Below are 22178 nucleotides of genomic sequence, written 5' to 3' on the forward strand. Positions count from 1 at the left end.
ATCCCAAAAGATGGCATACATGTCTGTAAGAGAAACTTTTTTATTCCTTATTGTATCACAAACAAAGCAAAAGTCAGACAAGTAATAATGACTACAGTGCAGCTTTTAGAATATGAAGGGGTAAAATTGGTTTATCATATTGCCCCTTCTTTTGTGTGTTTTCTATATATAAGATTAAACAAAAACTCCACTGACAGCCCAGATTCTGACCACAGCAATTTTATTTTAAGCAAGCACTAATGTCCTTTCATATCCATTCCAGACAGAAGGGTAAAATGACATTTTGCTCAGTTTTGTTTCTACTTCAATATTAACAGAGAGAAAAATATGGTCAGAGTGTTAAACCTTTGCTATTACTGGAAGAAAGAGGGAGCAAACAAATAAACTATTTCTCTAATCCAGGACAAATCTTTTTCCCAAACCTGAGACCTGGTCTTGCCATCTCTCTTACACTAAAATTAACATGCAGTCAACAGGAAATACCAGATCTATTGTTCTCCAATTGTATTGTAAACTTATTTCCAGGGGAACATCTAATTATTCCTTTGCCCTGACTTTTCCTTCGTTTCCAGAAAAATAGAATTATATTTAATTACAGGACCCCAATTTAAGATATATTTTGAAATATTAAGCAATTAGCCCCAAAGATGGTCCCAAAGATTCTATAGAACCAAAGCATTTCAGTGAATACATTAATTTTATTTATTTAAAATTTTATATATCCCATCCTCCATCATTACTGATACCAGGATAGAGTGCAGCATAAAATAATCTTTAAGGAAAATTTTAAAAAAGAACTGATTCTTAAAAACACTTGACAAACAAATCAACTAACAGAGAGAGTGAAGTCATCTGGAGATGATAGCTATCTAATTTAGTTACCACAAGCAAAACAGGATAGCCATATATCCATAAATATAGAAAAGGATCAATATAAAACTGCTTAAAATAAAAATACCTGAAGATAATTACACTTTCAATAGCATGTTACCTACCTGAAGGACAGGCACTTTTTGTGGTGTGTTCTGCGGTGACTGGTGAAGCTGCGCCCAAGGCTGATGGTGAGGATGTGGTGGTGGTGAAGACTGGTGGTGAATGCCTGGGTGAGGTGGCATGGGAGGACAGGTTGGCATCTGCTGCTGAAAAGATGACTGACTGGGATGCTGCTGGCCAGATATTAATCGTTCTTGTATTGCTTGTGGATCAGCAAGGCCAACACCTGGACAGCCATTTGGTCTCATGTGGCCCCCCATTTCCCGTGGGGCTGAAGACATGCCCATGAACGGCCGATTCTGTTGTATATTCCGAGGGCCCATACTCCTCTGTCCAATTCCCATGGCACCAGGCGGCTGGTGAGATGGCTGAGGATGGGGCATATTTGGATAACTGCCAACTTCCATTGGTATTCCTGCACTACCAGGCCTAACCTGTGGAGGAGGTGTACCTGCTGGATTACTCATTGCTTTCATGGGTGACATGGGAGGTGGAGAAGCATAGGTTCCCTGAGGCTGTGAAGGGTGCATAGTTTGTGTGTTCATTTGGTTAAGTGAGCCACTAGGGTGAAGGGGCTGCTGGTGCATTAGTCCTTGACCACTGTTAGATGGAAACCCTACGGCATTTGGGTACCTAGGTACAGACTGATTCATTGGAGTGTTATTTGTAAGGCCTAAATTCTGATTCATCCCTGTATTGTTTACTAATCCCTGATTAAGGTTACTGTAAGGATAACGAGAATACTGCCCTGAGTTGTTTATAGTAGGTGAAGGTACTGTCTGGCCCCGAGAACTAAAATTAAGTGTTTGTGGCCTAACAGCACCCTGCTGAGGAGGGTTAGGGGAGAATCTGGGACCATGGGCTACTGATTCTCCATGGAGAGCAGTGGGAGGGTGGTGATGAAATTGCTGCACTGAATGTCGTAAAGAAGGGCCCATGCTTGGATTCTGTTGGGGCACATGAGACATGTGGCCAGGTCCTGAGGTGGCAATGAAAGGATTTCCCTGATTAAGACCTTCCTGGCTTTGAGAAAACTGGTTTATCCTCTGCTGTTGTGGCTGACCATGCTGTTGCATTGAAAAGTCACCACGAGCCATATAATTTCCCATTGGCTGCATGTGCTGAGGATGTCCCTGTCCAGGTGGTCCTGATGGTGCTGGTGGTGGCGGCTGAGTGGGTGGTGGTTGCTGCTGCTGGTATGGTGCTCTTATCTGGTCTGGCACTTGAACTGCCCTTGGCCCCCACATAGAACTACCATCTACAAAGGGTTGTGCATGCCTTTCATTCTGCATACCAGGATAGACACCCATTTGGCTACCGGTACTCCCACTGTGAGGAACTGGAGGATTATGATACTGTGAGTGAGGAGATGCTATACCATTCCCTGGGGCATTACTCATCATTCTGTTGGGCTGATCCATCAGATGCATTTTCTGCTGTTCATACTGATTATAATGATCAAAGTGGGTCAACTTTGCTTGATTTTGACTGTTAGGAGGATGGTGAAGGGGTGATTGCAATGAGGCAAATCCTTGATCAATAGGCATTTGTTGCCCCATAGCGTTTACTGCATTTTCGGGGTATCCACATTCACCCAAGCCCTCCAGTCCTTCACTGAAAATATTCCCATCTTCTCCAAACAGGCTCATCATTCCTGGGTCTGCCATCTTTGTTCCAGCACGCAGCGTCTCACAGCCACAACTAGAATACTAGTTCGTGCTTCACCTCACTGAGGTGTTTGTCTTCAAAGCCTTTAATCCTCAACTAATCGCCTTCATGTCATTCCATATTTCCTTAATTCTTTTGGACCACAGAGTGTCAGGCAAATTCGTGTTACGAGTCCTAAAAAAAAGAAGAGAAAGAATTTTTAAAAATCAGGTTGAAAGTAAAAACACAAGTTGTATTTAAACACACTACAGCTTTCTGCAATTCTAAATGAAGCCTTTACAAATCCTGAGCTTTTAATATTTCATTAAAAAAACCTCATATGAAGCTTGATTATGATAAGAAACTAGAAAGCCAGGAAACAGTAACCTTAAATTAATCCATTCACTACACTTCCTTGTGTTCCATTCCTGGATAGAACAGAACAAAAGAACACAACAGGCAGCTGAGGCAGCTGCCACAGCAGGCAGTCAAATGTATGAATATAGCCAAACAGCCCATCTGCTGAACTAAAACCCTGAAAATGCTCTACTTACCAACAGCATGTCCTTAACCTTATTCCCCCGAGCAGAGTAATCAGATGAGTGAGCAAGCAGCAGCAAGAACTACAATAAGCTAAGTCAGTTATATGCCTAGCTCTTAAGGTTAATTTCTTCTAGTAGTCACAAAATCCTGTTGCTCAGTTAACTAACTACACATTTAAATAAATTATAAGGCACACTCGATACGCAATGAAGTTGCAAACAGGATATTGAGTTCTGTATTAATGCAACATTCAGGATTAATTCTTAACATTTGTATCCAATGCAGCACTAAGTTAAATCACTAAACAATATTCAAGTTACAAGAAAGGAGATTACGACTAAACGTATGGAAAAACTTTCTGAAAGTAAGAGCTGTTTGACAGTGGAACAGACTCCCACAAGAGGTGGTGGACTCTCCTTCCTCCTCGGTGGATTTTAATCAGAGGTTGGGTGGCCATCTGTCATGGATGATTTAGCTGAGATTCCTGCATTGCAGGGGTTTGGACTAGACGACCCTTGGGTCCCTCCCAACTCAAAGGTTCTATGAATACATTGGCTCTGCTGGTGAAAGGGTCTGCACCAGCAGAACACTGATGCACACCAGAATGCATAAAGAAGTTGTTGGTAACTCTGTGGCACAATGGACTGTGCAATCTGTTGCACGACGAGTTTCCACTAGTGCAAGTGCTGCACTGGATTCCTCTCTTAAAGCTCAACCACCCACTAATGCAATAGGTCTTGTGCTAGCAGACAGAGAACACTGGATACCAGCTACTGCTTTCAAGTGTTTACTTGTATTGCCATAGACATAATCCTTACAACAACCCTGTAAAGCTAAGTCAGTATTATCTGCCATATTGCAGACAAGGTAACCAAGGCTGAGAACGTATGGCTTGCCCACAGCTGCCTAGGAAGTTCATGGCAGTAGTGAAATTCGAACTGGAAACTTCCTGATTAGTACCAGATTATTTGATTATTTAATAAAGAATTGTTAGGGTCACAGAAGACATATACAGCCATTATGCTTATGGGGACAGGGAAGACAGCACCCAGGAATCAGACTAGTTTATTCTGCAAACAATTTTTTAAATGAAGAACGTAATTTCTGAACTCCCTGGCAAAAATGGGGGTAATTACGAGTAACCAATGTAGAAATGTTTAAAACAAGTAATCAAGTTTCACTGAAGGCCTAGATGTCATCAAGATTTCCAACTTGATTTGTACTATATCTTACAAGTGTTTTTTTTATTAAAAAAAAAACAACACAAGCAAGCAAATAAAAAGCAAATTGCGTATTATTATTTTTTTAAAAAAACCTTCTGACTTAGTCTGACATGATATTAATGGTACAATACTGACTGAGGTGAAAAATTCAGTGCTGTGGACTTTACCTTGAGGAACTTTTCTGTATCATAAGCTCATTAGTAACAATGAATGGATAACAACTGCAAGTGCAATATTGGGCAAGCTTTGCAGCTTCAAAGCTTTAACTTTATTTACTAAATGCAACCTCTTACATCAGAGCTGGTGTATTATGTGGTGATATGAGAACAGTCTCTCTCAGAGGTGGTGCCTCTAAAGGGGATTGTTCTTCTCTCACAAACATGGTTGTTGGAAACAGTGTTATCCTTTAGGGCTTCAGTTGAAAGCTGATCCATGGCATTTGCTAGTTTTATGATTTTTAACTGATTTGAGTACTGGCTTTATGTGTGCCTCTTGTGTGTTATGATATATTATATTTATACACTTGCAACCTGACTTGGAGTCCAATGTTGAATGATAGAATAACTAGAACGAGAAAATAACTTTCCTAACTAAATAAATTCCCACCCACAACCTGAAGAGGTACAATTTAGTTGCTGGTTTTATCACCTCAACACCACCTAGGCCTAAGGAAGCCATTAACAACATGGCATAAAACAGATAAACCCACAGGTAAGGAAAACCCTCCATTTGAAGAAATACCCACTAAAAAGAACCAATGAACTAGAAATTAAAGCCGGGGGATATAAATATTGCCTGAAACTAAACTGTTGAAATTGTGAGAGATTTCAGAATTCTGGAGAAGGCAATCACGAATTCCCACTCACTCCTGACACTTCAGTCAGGCCGCCTGTTGCTCAACCTCTCCCTCCCTCCCTTCCTCCACAGCCCAGCCACCAACCTCGGTAGGCTGAGATGTGAATGGGGCTTGCCTGCCTTACAGCCAGTGCCTTCACTTATTTCTTTGGCTGCATGAGAGCTGGTGGGCTACCTCCTCCCTTCTTTCTTGCACTAATCACTGAGCAGAACAGAGCCTGAGCAGAACATGTTTTGTTAGTGCCCCCATTGCTGAGCGGAATGGTGGCTCCCAGTAGCTGCAGCTTGCGCAGCAAGAGGCTATTGACAGGGTGAGCTGCGACTGGCAGCTCCGAGGCTCCATGTTTGCATGAGGTGCCATGCCATGCCATGTGGTGCCCCAGCTGATGCACTCCGCCTAGGGTAGCGCTGCCCACCTGGCCTCACCAGGAAGCAGCAGAAGCTGTGCCCAGTGACGCTGATTATCTGTATGGCCAGCAACTGCTTTCTTCCTCCCCACCTTCTTTCCTTCTTTCTGACATCATACTATATCAGCGAGGTTTAGCTGGCAATATATTACGATGTTGGAAAGCAAACATTGCCCAGCCCAACTGGAAATAAATGTCATTCCAGATGCTCATTTGGACACTGATGTGAAAGAGGAAGACTGAGCAGACTGCTTGGTGGTTCTCCTGGGATCTCAGATAAAGGAGGGAAGTGGACCTCTAGCTTCTAGGGAAATGGAGGAGGGAGGGAGGGGGTGAATGCTCAGGTTTGGGACTGGCAGTTAGCCCCAAACCTGAGCTATCAAGGACAGCTGGGGAAGGCCTAGAAGTGTGGGTCCTTTTCCCTTTCCCCACCTCCACACCCCAAAAGCCCTGAACAGCACCAAAGGGCTCCAGCCTGACTAGAACAAGAGTTTTCCTAGGGTGGGAATGCAAAGCAACATTTTATTACATGTCTCACTTTTATAGTTATAGTGACCTCTCTTACAGAGATATTGCAAGGATTACTGAATAATGTTTATGAAGCACTTTATAACATTCAAAGTGCTATATAAATGCTGAGTCTTATGGAATTCAGAAGCACAGCTTAGATGGCTTTGTGGATAACAGAAAGTGATAGACCTATAAGCCATGCGAGCAAAGCAGAACCTCTAGAGTAGAGCGATTAAGAACAGGAGATGACTGTTGTCTTCAAAACCCACTTGAGAGCTTTCAGAGGTTGTTGACTTGTATCTGCTGGAAATACTAACCTAAAATTGATATTTCTTACCTACATCTCTTTAAAACACAGATAAAAAATAGGTAACAAATTATGAAAACCAAAAAAATACAATCCAGCAAAATCTATAATAAAATATTACAAAACCACCACCAGTTTAAAAGCTAACAGATGACAACAAATGATTTTGGAATGAGGTAAGCATACATAGTTTTCTATAAGAAAAGCAAATGCAGGATCTAGTGGTCTCCTGGGGTGGGATTTCCAGTGTAATCAGCATTATCAAGTTGGGCATTGTTTGTATATTTACATACAATACTCTTCAAACCTATGAATAACATTCTCTATAGGCTGTGTGGTGATACTGAGCAAAGCCGTTCAGCAACTATTCAGGAAGAGGAGGAGGAGAAGAAGAGTTTGGATTTGATATCCCTCCCCTAAGGAGTCTCAAAGCGGCTAACATTCTCCTTTCCCTTCCTCCCCCACAACAAACACTCTGTGAGGTGAGTGGGGCTGAGAGACTTCAGAGAAGTGTGACTAGCCCAAGGTCACCCAGCAGCTGCATGTGGAGGAGCGGGGAAGCAAACCCAGTTCACCAGATTACGAGACTACCGCTGTTAACCACTACACCACACTGGCAAGACCCAACCTTATGCTTCATTCCCAGTTCTCAGTCCAGCCAGCCAGCTCAATATATAGAATCACAAGGAATCAACATGCAGTGTTTGAATCCAATAGTGAATATTTTTTCCTTTATCTTTGTCCTCTTTAAGTTTATACATCATGGCTTGTAGATTTTCTTTAAAGTCTTGCAAATCAGAGCCAAGTATTGCCTCCTGACTTTCATCTCTCTCTGAAAGCTAACCTCTGGAACTGCATACTGAACAGAGTCTAAACAAATGCGGAGCTCAACTGATAAGTATGAGAACATGGATCAGTACAAGAAACTAAAGAATTTATTTACTACACCCCCTAGCACAGCATTCTCTAGACTGCTTACAAAATACATGTTTTTAAAAATATTAAAAGTGGTAGAAGACTGCGTAAATACAAGAACCCATATCTTGCCGAACCCCCAAAATTAAAATCAAATTTAAAATATGGGGTCCAAGATTACCTAAACTGGGGTACGCAATGTGGTGCTCTCCAGATGTGTTGACTGCAATTCCTACCATCCCTGACCATTGTCTACGCTGGCTGGGTCTAATTTGGGTTGTAGTCAAACAGCATCTGCAGGGCACCATGCTGGCTACCCTGACCTAAACTATTTAACAGGACTGGGTAAACAGAAAGATCACAAAGCTGGTATGAGGCAAGCCTCTCTGGGAAGGTTCTCCCTGGTAGTTAAGTTACCTGTCTCATTTTATTCAGCAGCAGCACCCACAGCAGGCCTCCAAAGAGGTTTGGGTAATCTTTGGGAGAGTAATCCCAAAGATTCTCTGGGTCCCAAGCTGTTTAGGGCTTTAACTTGCACTTTAAATTGGGCTCAGAAACAGAATCAGGTCATAGTACATACATAAATAAGAAAAACGATCAGTACAGGAGAAGTGGAAGTTCGAAAATGTGAAGAGACCAGAATTTATGTATGTGATAATCTAATTATTTAATAAATTTAAGAAGTAACTTCAGTAAAATTTCAGTAAAATTCTTCTGGAAATTGTTACTGGCCCCAGCTACCCAGCAGTGTGCATTTTCACATGTATATATTTGCACATTTGCATTTTCACATGTATATATGCCACTGCCCCCCCCCCCAATACCTTTAAGGCAAGAAAAAAGCATAATGGGGGCTGTGTGGTAATGAGTGTTTGTAACATCTGGGGGGGAACTTGTCAACACCTTTGCTTTCAGTGTCTCTTCCATCTGGAGCCAGAAACCACAAGACATAGCAGAAGTAGTAGCCTGGGTGAAGATGTCCCACTCTGTTACAGACTAGTGTCTTGCTGATCCACCAGATCATTTTCTCCCCGACCTACCCCTGACATTGTGGCTGCAATTCTTTACTTAGCTTCTTGGGAGAAAGCCCTACAGGACCCAGTGGGACACTTGAGTAGACATTCACACATCTTTCTACCACCAACTGTCCTGTGGGAAAGAAGCTGATTATGTGCTATTACAGTATTGTTTATTGTGGATTTTTTCAATGTAATTTAATGTTACATGTAAAGGGGATTGGAAGGATTTGTACCCTGAAAGGACGGATATAAAAAAATTGTAATAAACAGTCATGGGAAGCAGAGTATCAGCTGGAACATCTGAGAGCCAACCTACACATGATGCTAATCATGTTGCTTGCACTTTTAAATAGAATTTTTACTGCAGAAATACCAAGAGCCAAGAGTGGAGGTGAGATGATCTAGATAGGGTTCACAACAAGGTACAAAGGCCTAAAGCCACCCAACTCTCACACCCGGGTTCAAATCCAGACAGGAGTCTCTGAGCTGGCCACTTCTGCAAGAAAAACCCTACACTTGAGGGAAACCACCATGATCAATGTCATATGTAGTTTGGCCTTGAGGACTGGGAGAAACGTGTGTACATCTTTGCCCATCCCTAATAACTCACTTGTTTTACTGTATTCAGGTATCTTGTAAGCCACTGCAATAACTTCAATTAGTATGTGAAGTGTAAATGTTCTAAACAAATAAAATATTTACCGCATTTTTCGCCCTATAGGACGCACTTTTTCCCCTCCAAAAATGAAGGGGAAATGTGTGTGCGTCCTATGGGGCGAATGCAGGCTTTTGCTGAAGCCTGGAGAGCGAGAGGCGTCGGTGCGCACCGACCCCTCTCGCTCTCCAGGCTTCAGGAAGCTATCCGCAAGCCTTTGGAGCCCGCGGGAGTGTCCACCAGGCTCGCAAGGCTTGCGGGCGGCAGCCTGCAGCGCGAAGCATGGGGCACGCTCCAGAGCACACCCCGGGTTTCGAGCAGATATTGGGCAGCCCCACAAGCTCGGGGGACAGCGGGGAGGCGGAGCGCCGCCATCCCGCTATTCCCCGACCTGGTTTGGAGGCTGGCGGTGGGGAGAAGCAAGCAAGCTTCTCCCCACCGCCAGCCCCACAAGCTCGGGGGACAGCGGGGAGGCGGAGCGCCGCCATGGAATTGTCTGCAATAGCCTGTTTGTTTGTTTGTTTTTTAACCTTAGTGCGCTGAAGAGATACATACTATTTTAAAAATATTGTTATTACTTGTACAATGTGTAGACTGTTAACAGCAACGCATCTTAAGCAGCAAACTTCTAACCCTTTTTAACTTTCTAAAAAAAAATGTGCTACAAATCAACTTATCCTTTAGCTAACTAAAACAGAGGCTTATCTATTTATTTTTCTGAAAAAGACAGACAAGAGGTTGTTGTTGTTTTTTAAAAAGCCACTAGTCCATCTTGTCTATATAACAGCTGGTGAAATTTCCGTACTGACATTTTCAAAATTCATCATTTCCTTATAACTATGAAAATCAGTTAAAATGATATGTGTCTGTAAACACTTGCACTTAACATACCTAGCATGTTAGCAAATAGCTTCTCTCAAATACCTGAATACATAAAAATGCAGAAACTATTTATTTTGTATCTTTACTGTAGTTTCAGAGTTAAATCTCACTAATTATTGATTTCTTGACCCTGGCTCAGTGGTTAACAGGCAGCCGGTGCAGATCTTTGAATACTAGTGTAATAAGCACCCTAGCAACTACATCAGGGGTTGGCAAACTATGGTCCGCGGGCCGGATACGGCCTGAGGGGGTCGTTAAACTGACCCCTGGCCCTTGCCGCCCACTTGGTCAGTCGCGGAGCACCGGTTTAGCTGCTGCAGCCAACAGGAAGCTGTGGCTGCGTCCCGGAAGTCAGTCCCCGTGCAGAGCAACCAGCATGGTGTGCCGGTTTAGCTCCGCGCGGGGACTGACCGAGCAGGCAGCAATGGCTTCCTATTGGCTGCAGGAAGCTCCTGCAGCCAATAGGAAGCCGCAGACCCCCCACCCCCCTGGCTCCAAAAGCCAGTGGGGAAAGTGTGGTGGGCGGGGGCACATGTGCACGGGGGTGCACACTCCCGTGAGCGTGCTTGCTCGTGGGCGATCCGGCATTTTGCACAAACCAGGCAAAAAGGTAGCTCCACATACAGCACATTACAGTAGCCTAGCCCACTTGCAGTATAAGTGGTATACAAGTATCACAAAACTTTTTCCAATTGCCGGGGGGGGGAATAAAACAACTTTTAATTTAGTTTTAATGTTCTATTCCAACAAATGCAAAGCATTTGCAGTATTAGAAATCCTTTTCAATGCTTGTAAACAATGACAACTCAATAGCACACTTTCCTTAAATAGCTTAAATTTTAATGGCAATAAATGAAGGCACTGCAAACTGTAACCTTAATCTTGGTGTGCCAAAAGAGGTGAGCAAGTGAAATAACAATTTTATTTATTTTAGAAATTGCCACCCACTCTTCAGTGTGAAATTCTTCTCTCTCACCCACCTACCACCTCCCTAACTTAAGAACTGTCGCTGGGAAAAGGTTGAGCACAACTTTGGAACTGCACAGTTTAACTTGTAACATATGTATAATGTTATTAATTTATGAAAAAGCATGCATGGAAATGGATTATTTCCCCCACACAGAAGAGAACATGGTGGAAAATATTGTTGCCCTCAGCACTGATCCCCATTCCACAAGGTGCCTACAGTTTTCAAGATCTAAAACAAGGTACCTAACTTTTTGATAATATCCCTTTGTGAGCAAGCATTGCATCAGCCTTGTAAATAAGATTGTAAGGGATCTCCATTCCACTTTCCACCTTAGCTTCCCCTGCCTCTTTCACATGCCCTCCATACATGTTTCACAACTGTAGATAGTTGCTACAGAATTCACATCAGCCTGGTCTTGATATCTTTGTGTTCTGCTTTGAGTGATGGCCTCAACAGTATGAGGCCTGTGACCCAAGGTAACAATTCAGCTTTGGGCAGAGTGAAGTGAGGAAAGACAAGGTAGAGTAGGTTGAGCCAAGGTCTCCAGGAAGTGTTTGAAAATAGCCAGGCACCAAATGCATTTGGCACCTGGCTATCAGCCACTTGCGACCAAGTGAAGATGCCTGTATAGCACCTGATATCTTAACCATCTGAAGGTGCATGCCTGGGGATCGTTGGATCTTGACTCTTTTCACACACTAATGCCACATCCTGTAGAATTCTATCAGATATATTTTATCTGCACAATCGGAATGAATTTCAGGAACTAAAATGCGTTTTCTGTGCAACCTGAGCAGGAGCGGTGAACGATGTTATAGTTAACTGTTGTAGCTTGTCTTCACATACCCCATGCCACTGCCTTGTTCACAGTTGTGAAAAATATTCTGAATGATCTGTGTTACCATTGAGAAAAAGAGGTAGGAATAGGCCAATATATACGGTATGTGGACTGTCCCTGGGTCAAATGACTTTTCTTCTTTAAGTTCTCAAAGTTCTTAACCTAGCTTAAGGTTGTCATCTGAAGTAGTCTGGTGTTTAACTGATAATCATCATTTGGAAACTAAAACTTTAGAGCTGTCTTGCCAAAAAATGGCAATTAGTCATTCTGTTTTGGCAACTCTAACTTGGCTTTAAGGTTCCATTTGGTGCCTTGCTTATATATCTGAGTTTCTAATGCTGCCCCCAAGCAGCATGATGGAAGCTGTAGCTCAAAGCAGCTGGAGGTCACTAGGTTGGGGAAGACTACACTAGGGTTACCGAGCTGAAGTCACAAGACAAAACAATCTTCTCAGGCTGGAGAAGCATTGGCACAGCAGGATCCTCTGGTGCAAATGCTTCTGGGCCTCTAAATCACTGGCTTCATCCCCAAAAGATGGGGAGTCTGACCCTAAAATATGGTATTCTGCCACAGAGTTGTTGGCTGGGGTTGCTGTAGTTACTATTATGTTATTTTGGTGTTAAGAGGAGCGGTAGTACCTCTGGTGGGGGCACATCATGCTCCTTCTGGGGTAGTATGTCCACCTTTGGTCCCCCACCCAGCCCTCACCTGTGGCTGTCAGTATGCAACAGCAGCCACACCCCAGGAAAGAGCTTTGACTGGCCAGCTAAACCAAGTGAGGGTAGTCGATGGGTCTTAAACCCTTGGTGAGTTAGGGACTTCCTCTGCATGAGAAGACAGGCTCCAGCAGATTGAGCATACAAGGCCAATAGCTGTTCCAACTGTCAAAAAGGCAGTTTGTGCACATGCTGTAGAGGGAAGTTAGGGGCAGATGGGGCTCATCAACCTGGGAAGGTAACCCATCTAGGAGGAGAAAACCTCCACTACATTGCGGGATATCTTCGGAAGAATAAAAGGCTAAGGAGAAAACCCGATACAAATTTGGAGTGGGGTCCCTGTGATGCTTGCATGGTGCCTTGTACACCTCCTCCTGGCAACTTCTGCAGCCAAGCCGGTATTGCCAAATGTATTGCTCCGCTTTCCTTTGGAAAAGCTGAGAGGGGTTTTGTTGTCTGGGCAGTCAGGCTTGCACTAGAAGTAGGTCACTTCGGTGCTGCTAAAGCAGTGGTGTGACTTCACCCCCAGAGGTACACTATTGTATCTCAAGACAGGTGTCAACAATACCTCTCACAAGAGCACTGGGTACCAAACAAAATAAATGTACAAAATCATGTAACAATCAGCATTAATTTAAACAAATGATGCCACTCCCATTATGCTCCAAAGGCCTGCCAGAACAAATAGGTCTTAAGCAGCTGCCTGAATAAAGATAATGGGAGTGACAGTCAAATCTCAACAGGGAGGGAATTCCCTGGCTGGGTTATCACCACTGAGTAGGCCTTGCCTCTTGAAGTAACACACACAAACACAAACACACCCTTCCAGGTCACATAAGGTTAGGCATTAGTCACACATTACTCCCATTGTTTTCTTTTTGCACTGGTTCCCCACTTTGTTTCTGGGCTCAATTTAAGGTACCATGAGGCACTGTTTTGCTGGAGCTAAGGAGGTCCATGTCTGGTCAGGTGACCTGGGTGGGAGTCAGTCTGGGAACCACATTTACACCACCTTGGGTTCCACGATGGCATAAAGGTAGAATAATAATATAAGAAAGTAAGTATATACATGTGCCCTAGATTTCCCAAGTATCTTCCCCTTTCTGCTTCCCCCTTAGAATGGCATTCTGGCAGCTTGTAGGCACTATATTCTATTTCTCTCAATGGGATAGAGCATTGCCAAATGCACAGATTGCTTGAGAACACAATAGGATGTTTGATGGGCTACTAAGACAAGTAAACCCCAGTGTGAAAACTCCAGAATGTGTCCCTTTGCAGGACGACAGAAAGCCTGATATGCAGGAGAATGGGAACTTGTTAAGTCACCTGAAGGCAACTCTTACTAGACAAAGTTTGCCAGACAAGTGGCTATTTATGAGACTGTATTACACATACACCATATTCTTGTAAAGCAGGCAAAGGCAAACTCCGGCCGTCCAGATATTTGGGACTACAATTCCCATCATCCCTAGCTAAGAGGACCAGTGGCCAGGGATGATGGGAATTGTAGACCCAGACATCTGGAGGGCTAGAGTTTGCCTATGCTTGTTGTAAGGGGTTGCCAATGTCGCACCTACAGCTGCTCGTGTGCCCAAAGAAGCCGCCCCTGGTACTCATAGCAGCCCCTCCACTCACTGAAATTATGTTTGAAAGAAGTATTCCACTGCAGCCAATGGAATATTGTGTGTACAGATGTATCCACAGGCCCCAAAAACCTGGTACCCCAATGCCAATTAACCTTAACCCACAGCTCTAAACAGGAAATACTATTAATCATTATCTTTTGACTCCAGGAAAAAACTAGGGATCGTATTAAATGTAGTGCTAAGTAAGCAATTCTGTCAACACAAGTATTTCTGCTTGCACTATGGAACTTTGCTCCCTCTTCTCCCTCTGTACACACTTATATTTTTTTTTTCTAGGGTTTTCCCCAACCCTTCAGAGCAGATCTGAGGGACGGCATGGAGCAAGAACAAAGGAGACTCATGTTGTGCAAGTGGTAATACTTGTGCTGCTGGGATGTGGCAGCTGAATTTAACAATCCCCCAAAGTTTAACAATCCCCCAAAATCAAAACAGTTAAATTAAATTTAAAAAATAATTTAAAATAATGCCGAATTAGAAATATCAACATTTTAAGTAAGCTAGAAGCCCTTACACTTCAGTGCACTGAGAAATGTAGAAAAGTGTGGTGAGCTTTTAAAACTAGGCTATAGAGCCAGAAAGCTCATCAGTAAAGAACAATGCTAAATTGATTATAATATTAAAATGCTTTGGTAACACAAGCTACCAGGAGGTCAAGGGAGACATTAAAACTGTGTCAGGGATTGTTTTCAAAACCTTCACAGGAATGTTAAACATTCAGAATACATATGTTTAAACTCCAAAGTATTTTACATTTGCAGCATTTCTCAAGAAGAAAGTGAGCAGTGAAATAAACCTTATTTCTATCTATTTCAAGCTACTGATCCAATGAATATGCAACAGTTATGTCAAAATGACCAGAACAAAATGGAGTGTGGGGACAGGAAAAGCTATATTGCTGCCAACCAACATCAAAATCTCACAGCAATTACAATGTCGTATAAAGTTGACACTAAGCTAGGGGACAATTCAAGAGGCAAGGCTAATAGCTCCATCCCAAGGTCCTGAAAAAGCATCAAGCACAACTTATTACTTTCATTATTGGACAAAGTTTTTGTACATTTCCTGCATTTGTCACTCATTAACTAAATCATCTGGCAATTTCCTACCTCTCCTGCATTTAAAAAGGATCTGAAAGCCTATGTTTTTCACATTGTAGAAGACTACTGAGATTTCTCTCTGTCTTTGCCGTGCTATAGAGGGCCCTGCTCAAACAAGCTCCTCTTATGCACACGACGAACATTCATTTTTCAAGCTTGGCAGGGCTGCAGCTGAAAATAATTTATCTGTTCTCTCTACAAGAGCACCACATATGTGATTGGGAGGGAAACATATCCATCAGGAATAAACTTGAGCACAAAGACAAGCTGAGTGTCACAGGATACAAAGGGGCAGAGGTCACAACAGTAAGCTGGAGGCTTTGCACTGGGCTGTGGTTGTTAATGCATGGCTGCTTCATTCGTTTTCTGACATGCAAAACAGAAGCATTAAGCATAATTTCGCATTTCATATTACTCATTATGAAAGAAACACTACATATGATGAAACCCTAAACATCAAAACATTAACAGCTCAGCTAAGTTGCCCAGGAGCACTTTTTTCCAATATGGATTATACAACAAATATTCTTTTGTACACACCAAGTACTAAATAATATTTCTGTATGAAATATGGCTATAGAAAGTATAAATTATCTTTTGACATTCATGCTAACCACATCTGAAATATCTGCTGCCAACTAAATTGCTGCTAAGAAACAAGAACTTATACTTTACCTCCGCCATTAAAAAGTAAAGAAAACTGTGACGTAAGCCGAAGCCTTGGGAAATTACCATGTGCAAGCACAGTCTTATGGATTGGATCCAAATGCTTAAGAGTAGACCCAATGAAATAGATCATTTTAATCACTCCCTGGTCTCATTTTGGAACAGCTACATTTCTGATTTTAAACAAAATGCTTATGCTCAGGCTTTTAAAAAACTTTTCCAAACGATGAAACTGCAGCAACTTGAAAAGCCACAGGTGGTCAAGAAACATTGCCCCTGTCTCTCTCCTGAAAGATGTAATTATACAGGGCAACCAAAGCAGTTTCCATACAGAAGAATCACTATGCTAAATACAGCACCAAGTTATTAGAGAAGTTGGGGGGGGGATTGTCTTTACATATAAAAAAGTGGAGCAATCTATGATGAAGCACATACACTGAAACCCAGTTTAAGTAGTAGTGCAGCCTCAACACTGCTGCCTGATGAAACAAATGGATCTGGACAATGTACAAGCTTGTTTGTGTCACTGACTACAATTCTAGCTAAGTTCACAACTTTCACCCACACATTAATATTACAACACTTGATACAGTCTGTAATATGAAATGCAAAAGCAGTTAGTTGCTGGTTCTGCCTATATTCTGACTGCAGGCTCAACACCAGCATCTTTTTGGCACCAGGTAAATACATTTCTTTTCTCCTAGACACCTGAGTGTTAATCCCCCCCCCTTGCAACAGCTAGTGGTGTATAAATTTCCTTTGGAGGCTAACCATTGTAGTCAGATCTAGGCTAAGGGATGGTGGAATTGTTCCTATGGTTTGGTTACCACATACAGTGCTTCACTTTTACTTTTATTGTTTTTCATATGTTGCATTGTGTATTTTAAGTCACTTTGTGATGCCTGTGCAAAGTGACTAGTACAGTGGTGCCTTGCAAGACGAAAAGAATCCGTTCCGTGAGTCTCTTCGTCTAGCGGTTTTTTCGTCTTGCGAAGCAAGCCCATTAGCGGCTTAGCGCCATTAGCGGCTTAGCAGCTTTTAGCAGCTTTTAGCGGCTTTGCGGATAAGCGGCTTAGAAAAAGGGGGGGGAAGGGGGGAAAAGTCGGAAAAACTCGCAAGACATTTTCGTCTTGCGAAGCAAGCCCATAGGGAAATTCGTCTTGCGAAGCACCTCCAAAACGGAAAACCCTTTCGTCTAGCGGGTTTTTCGTCTTGCGAGGCATTCGTCTTGCGGGGCACCACTGTAAGTTTAATAAACAATAATACTGTACCTGGAACACCTTTACTTACTCTTATTAATGACCAGTTCAGATACTGAAGTTTGATATGTCCAAAACCTTTCAAAAAGGAACCAGCTGAGCTATGCTGGAGACCAAACAGCTGCTAGTGAACAGGCAGCTGTGGTATCAATGATAACTACCGTATTTTTCGCCCTATAGGACGCACCGTCCCATAAGGCACACCTAGTTTTTTGGGGGGGAAATAAAGAGAAGAAAATTCCCCCCCCCCCGAGGTGCGGGGCTGGGGCGGGGGAGGCCCAAGCTTCCCCTGCCCCAGCCCCCCAACAGGCAGCTCTCTGCAAGCCGTGGGAGCCCAGCGCTGGCTCCCGCTGCTTGCGGAGAGGTCCGAAGCCTGGACGCGCTGAGCTCAGCGCGCGCAGGCTTCGGCATGCAGGCAACTCTCCGCAAGCAGCGGGAGCGCTCCCGCTGCTTGCGGAGAGGTCCGCGAAGCCTGGAGAGCGAGAGGGGTCGGTGCGCACCGACCCCTCTCGCTCTCCAGGCTTCAGCGAAAGCCTGCATTCGCCCCATAGGACGCACACACATTTCCCCTTCATTTTTGGAGGGGAAAAAGTGCGTCCTATAGGGTGAAAAATACGGTATGTTGTCTATAGCTTATTATGCTGGGAAATGCGGACAAAACCATAGAACTGAATCACAATCAAATATCACCATGCAGCTACCACTCAACTCAAACAAACAAGAACCTAAATTGAAAGATCTCTCTAAATCAGCAAGCTTATTACAGGTGAACACTCCCATTGGCAGTCCAATGGAAATTTTAGAATCTAGGACTAGAAAATCTTTACATTTGTTCGCCACACCATAGTACTACAATAAGCTTCTCTTCACAAGACTTGTGTGAAAGTCTTCATTTTGACTGTCCTGAACTAACTGCCAATAAACTTCATAGTGAGATTCCAAGCTGAGAGGGAAAGAAAAATTTTTCTCCCTTATCTAATCACATCCTTTCTTAATTATCAATTTCCAAAAAATCAAAGATCCAAGTTCTTTAGCCTTTCCTCACATGAAAGTTATCCCAACATCCAGGAACAAACAAATGCAGGGAGGAGTTTGTTTTATAGAGCATTAACAAGAAATATAAGATTCAGTTCCCTGTTCATGGCATCTATAGCAATTAGGCTCTTAACACTCAGCATTCATCCAGAAAGGTAGCATTTATTTTGTATCATTAATATGCACCACCTTCCTCAACATGAAAAGAGTCAGATTATTATGATTCTATATAATCAATTCCTGGGTAAATAATGCCCATTCACTCCATAATTGCCCTAACTGCTTACTCAAAAGATTGATACACATTATCATGGCTGGAAACCAGTGCTGAAGCCAGCCGATCATTGAAAAGAATGCACAGCAATGTATAAAATTTACAACAGACTCAAATGCAAAAAGCAAGCAACAACAATCTGGAAAATGAAAATAGAAAAGCCCAAGCCAAGACTTGAAAGTAGTTGCTATGCAGGGAAAGGTAACAGAGAAAAGATCTGAGATCAAGTGCTGTGAAATCACTAACCACATTTGCTAGCCAGTGCTTGAACCAATCCTTCAAAAAGCAGCCCAAATGTCCAAGTTATAACCATACACAAAAATCCACAGGAATGATGAAATTTACACCAAGACTTAAAAGAGTAAAGCAAACCTAAAGGGAAATTGTGCTCAAGGGTGTGGCAAGTGTGGCAAGGGGGTGTGAATGTTGTTATGATATAAATTTATGACAAACTTTCTCCCTGTGTGTATAACTCCCAACTCTGCAAAGAAAATTTTCAAAATTCTACAAAATCAGAAATGGAATATAACTACAAGGGGTCATAGTACATTTGGTTAACAGGGTATTAAGATGTGATATTTTGTATTAGGAATCTCTTACCAAAATAGTTCAGTATTGTATTTAAGCACTTGCCTGGTAATCACAGGCAACAACAAACTGCATGGTGTGTGAGCGGCTGGCATCCCTTTTCTGTGCCCAACAAACAAACCAAGCAGGCTGGCTGCCACCGAATGGAACCCCTCTTCTTCATGCCCTTTATCGAAATGTAGTGGGCTCCTGCTAGAGCACCAGGGCATTATCCCTCCATTCCCAGCTAGTTAAAAGCGTCTCTATGGGGCTATTTACAAAGTTGTGACAGATAAAATGGTGATGTTATTAACCAGCTAATAGAAATTTCAAATGTTTTATACGCAACCTCATAAGGAGGAAATACTGATGCTTCTAACAATCTATATATATTTATCCAGGCATCTCACGTCTGCCCCCAGAACTCTTCAGAAATAGTTATATGCCTGTAACCCTAATCAAATCTATCTCAGTTGAACCTTAAACATCCCTATCTTGATTATATTACCCCTCCAAACAAGCATCTTAATCTTCCCATTCCTTGTTCATATGCAGATAAGGTTGGAAGCAAATCAACTTGTTCTTCTTTAATGCAAAGAGAGCCATATTCTTCCTCTACAGATGGAATAAAGCTCAACCATTTTCTCATTCCACAGGTGGAATAAAGTTCGAGAGATCATCTCTTCTTTTTACTCCATTCACAAGTTGTGATGTTTCTAGCCGCTGCCACCCCAGGTTAGGGAGACCTTGGTGGGAAAGAACCATAGCAGGTGTAACACATGCTTTATATGTATGTAGATGCTTCCAGGTTCAAGGCTCTCTTTGGCCTGTCCTGGGGAAAATATAGAGCTTTATAGTTGTCCAAAACTCTTGATCAGGCTAGACCGTGAACAGAACAGAGGCCGGGGGGAGAAAAATGTTGGCTAGGGTGAAGCCATCAAGCCTGCATCTGGTCAGAGTATAAAAACCGCTCTTGCCATACCCTCTCCAACTGCTGGTAAAGTTACAATTTATACTGATTTTTAACCTTGCACACTACCTAATATAAAAACTATGTAATTTCTCTTTATTCCTATTTTCCAACTACCAAAAAACTTGTGTGTTTCCCCTAAGAATAGAGATACATCTGTTGACAGTTATATGTTTCTCTGCCCTAGAGGACCTTGGTAGAACCTGAAATGTGCAGCTAGCCATTGGAATGTCCACTGCCTCCTCCCAGATTTAATATTCAGAGTGGCTTCAGATTTTTCTTCTATCGCCACCCCAACTTGGTTTACCATCTATTCTAGCCTGATGAAGAGTTCTAGAGAACTCTCACAAGAACACACTTGTATACATTTTCTGTTGGCCTAATGAAGGTGTTGTTCTAAGGTAGATTTTAAAAAGTTTTCTTATAGGCCAACACAGTTCCCTTTACTTTATGCATCCATGCTATACTTACATTGCAAGCAACCCACAGAATGCTTGTTATAGGGTGTCATATAAATAATGCTGTTTGACCATCTTTGAAAAGCAAGTTATGTACTATTTTTATAGTATTTTAATCAGGGTTTATTTCTGTTTCATAAACCATTATATGCTCTTCAAGTCACAAGACATTGAAAAAACAATTTTATATCAAGGTCACTAAATTCAGCCCATTATGACTACATGGTAAGACATGTATATTTGTATATATATTTGTATGTGTGTGTATATATTTGGCAGATAGCTCCCAAATCCCACTGACACCTATCCAGATAGTTTTCCTTTTTAATTATCCTATTTGTGGTAAAGTGATTCACAGATGTTCCTATACTGAGCTTGTTTTATGACACTGCAAAGGATTAGTTCAATGATGGGCTGAATCTATACTGGGGTGAAGATGAAACAAGAGTGGTTATTATTGCTGGACTGGTAGGTAGAGTAGAGATTTACAGCAGCAGCATAAAAAGGAAGCTAGGTCACATAGTACAGACAAGCTGACTGAGTTTGCAGCAGTTTGGTGAACATTAAAAGCATGGCCACCTAAGCAACATATTTAACAGTGAGAAGGGACCTGCAAAGCACACATGCCCCACCCCCACAGCATATACTGGTGAATATAGATCTGTATTGACTCTTAGCTAAATCAAGAAAACCTCCTACCTGTATGTCAAGAGAGACGCTTGACCACAGCTAGCATATTGATTTGAGCTCAAAGAGTATGTTGCTCTTTGGGCTTTGCCACAGCTCTTGCCACTGTCAACTTTAGCTTAGACTGAAGAAAAGCTAAATGGGATGTTGTGTGCCTAATGGCAAACTGAGTTGCCATGCTGACAGCTAACGCAATGCCTTTAGTCCCAAAGTGTCCAGGAACCAAATTTAAAAATGCACATGACAGTCAACAAAATGAAGGGTCTCAATATGTATCTAAACATCACCCAGGACCGATATGAGGGCAAGACCGCGAGGCTGTTTCATCTGGCTGTACATTCAGGTGAAACAGCAGCCACTCAAGTCCTTCTGCCAAGGGGGCTTTTCAGCTGATCAAGCCGCCCCCCCCAGGCCAGGTGGGGGCTTTGTTAAACTGCTCTGCTGGAGGGTGCAGGCAGCCGTATGCCCCTCAGCAGAGAAGTATAAAGAAATCACCCACCCATGCCAAGGCGGCACCACCACCTGAGGCTGCTGCCACCTTAGCATAGGCGGGTGCCAATGTTTATCTCTCCCTTACTGGTCTCTACAGTCACAGCAAACACTAACTCTCAAATGGTTTGACTTTAAATGCGCCCCCTCCCCCCGTGTTGCACTCTTCCATTGTCTCTCCAGGCAGATGGATGCCAACAACAACAAAATTATAGCATTAACTTCCCTAAAACAAAGCTCAGAAGGGTATTTATGTTAATTACAAAAAAAAAGTTACCTCATTACTGTAAAACAATTTTAAAAACATTTTAAAAATTGTAATGAATTGTAACTTAACAAGCAAGCAAGGTAAACAAACAATTCACTGAAGAAGCTTCCTTTAATTTTTGTCTCTGGAACTGCAGGTCAGCCAACATTTGAAATCATCAAAGGAAAAACAGATATGTCTGATGTTATATTTAACTAAAAGGCTTGGTGGGACACCTAGAGATGAGGACTGTGTGTCTGATGAAGTGTGCCCATCTCATACACTTTGCAATGAGTGGCGTAG

General features: G+C 42.5%; 1 protein-coding gene across 7 annotated transcripts in view; it reads right to left on the reverse strand.

Moving 5' to 3' along the window:
- CHD7 (chromodomain helicase DNA binding protein 7) overlaps positions 1 to 22178 on the reverse strand; it is a 145389-nt gene that overhangs the window by 107283 nt on the left and 15928 nt on the right. For all 7 annotated transcript variants that reach the window (XM_081873905.1, XM_081873904.1, XM_081873903.1 and 4 more), the window contains one exon: positions 996 to 2835. In XM_081873905.1, coding sequence (XP_081730031.1) covers positions 996 to 2660 — 1665 coding nt within the window. In that variant the 5' untranslated portion in view covers positions 2661 to 2835. The remainder of the gene's footprint in view (positions 1 to 995; positions 2836 to 22178) is intronic.

This window comes from Podarcis erhardii (genome assembly GCF_964252035.2).
Source record: "Podarcis erhardii genome assembly, chromosome: 8".
In the NCBI taxonomy this organism is placed as follows: Eukaryota; Metazoa; Chordata; class Lepidosauria; order Squamata; family Lacertidae; genus Podarcis; species Podarcis erhardii.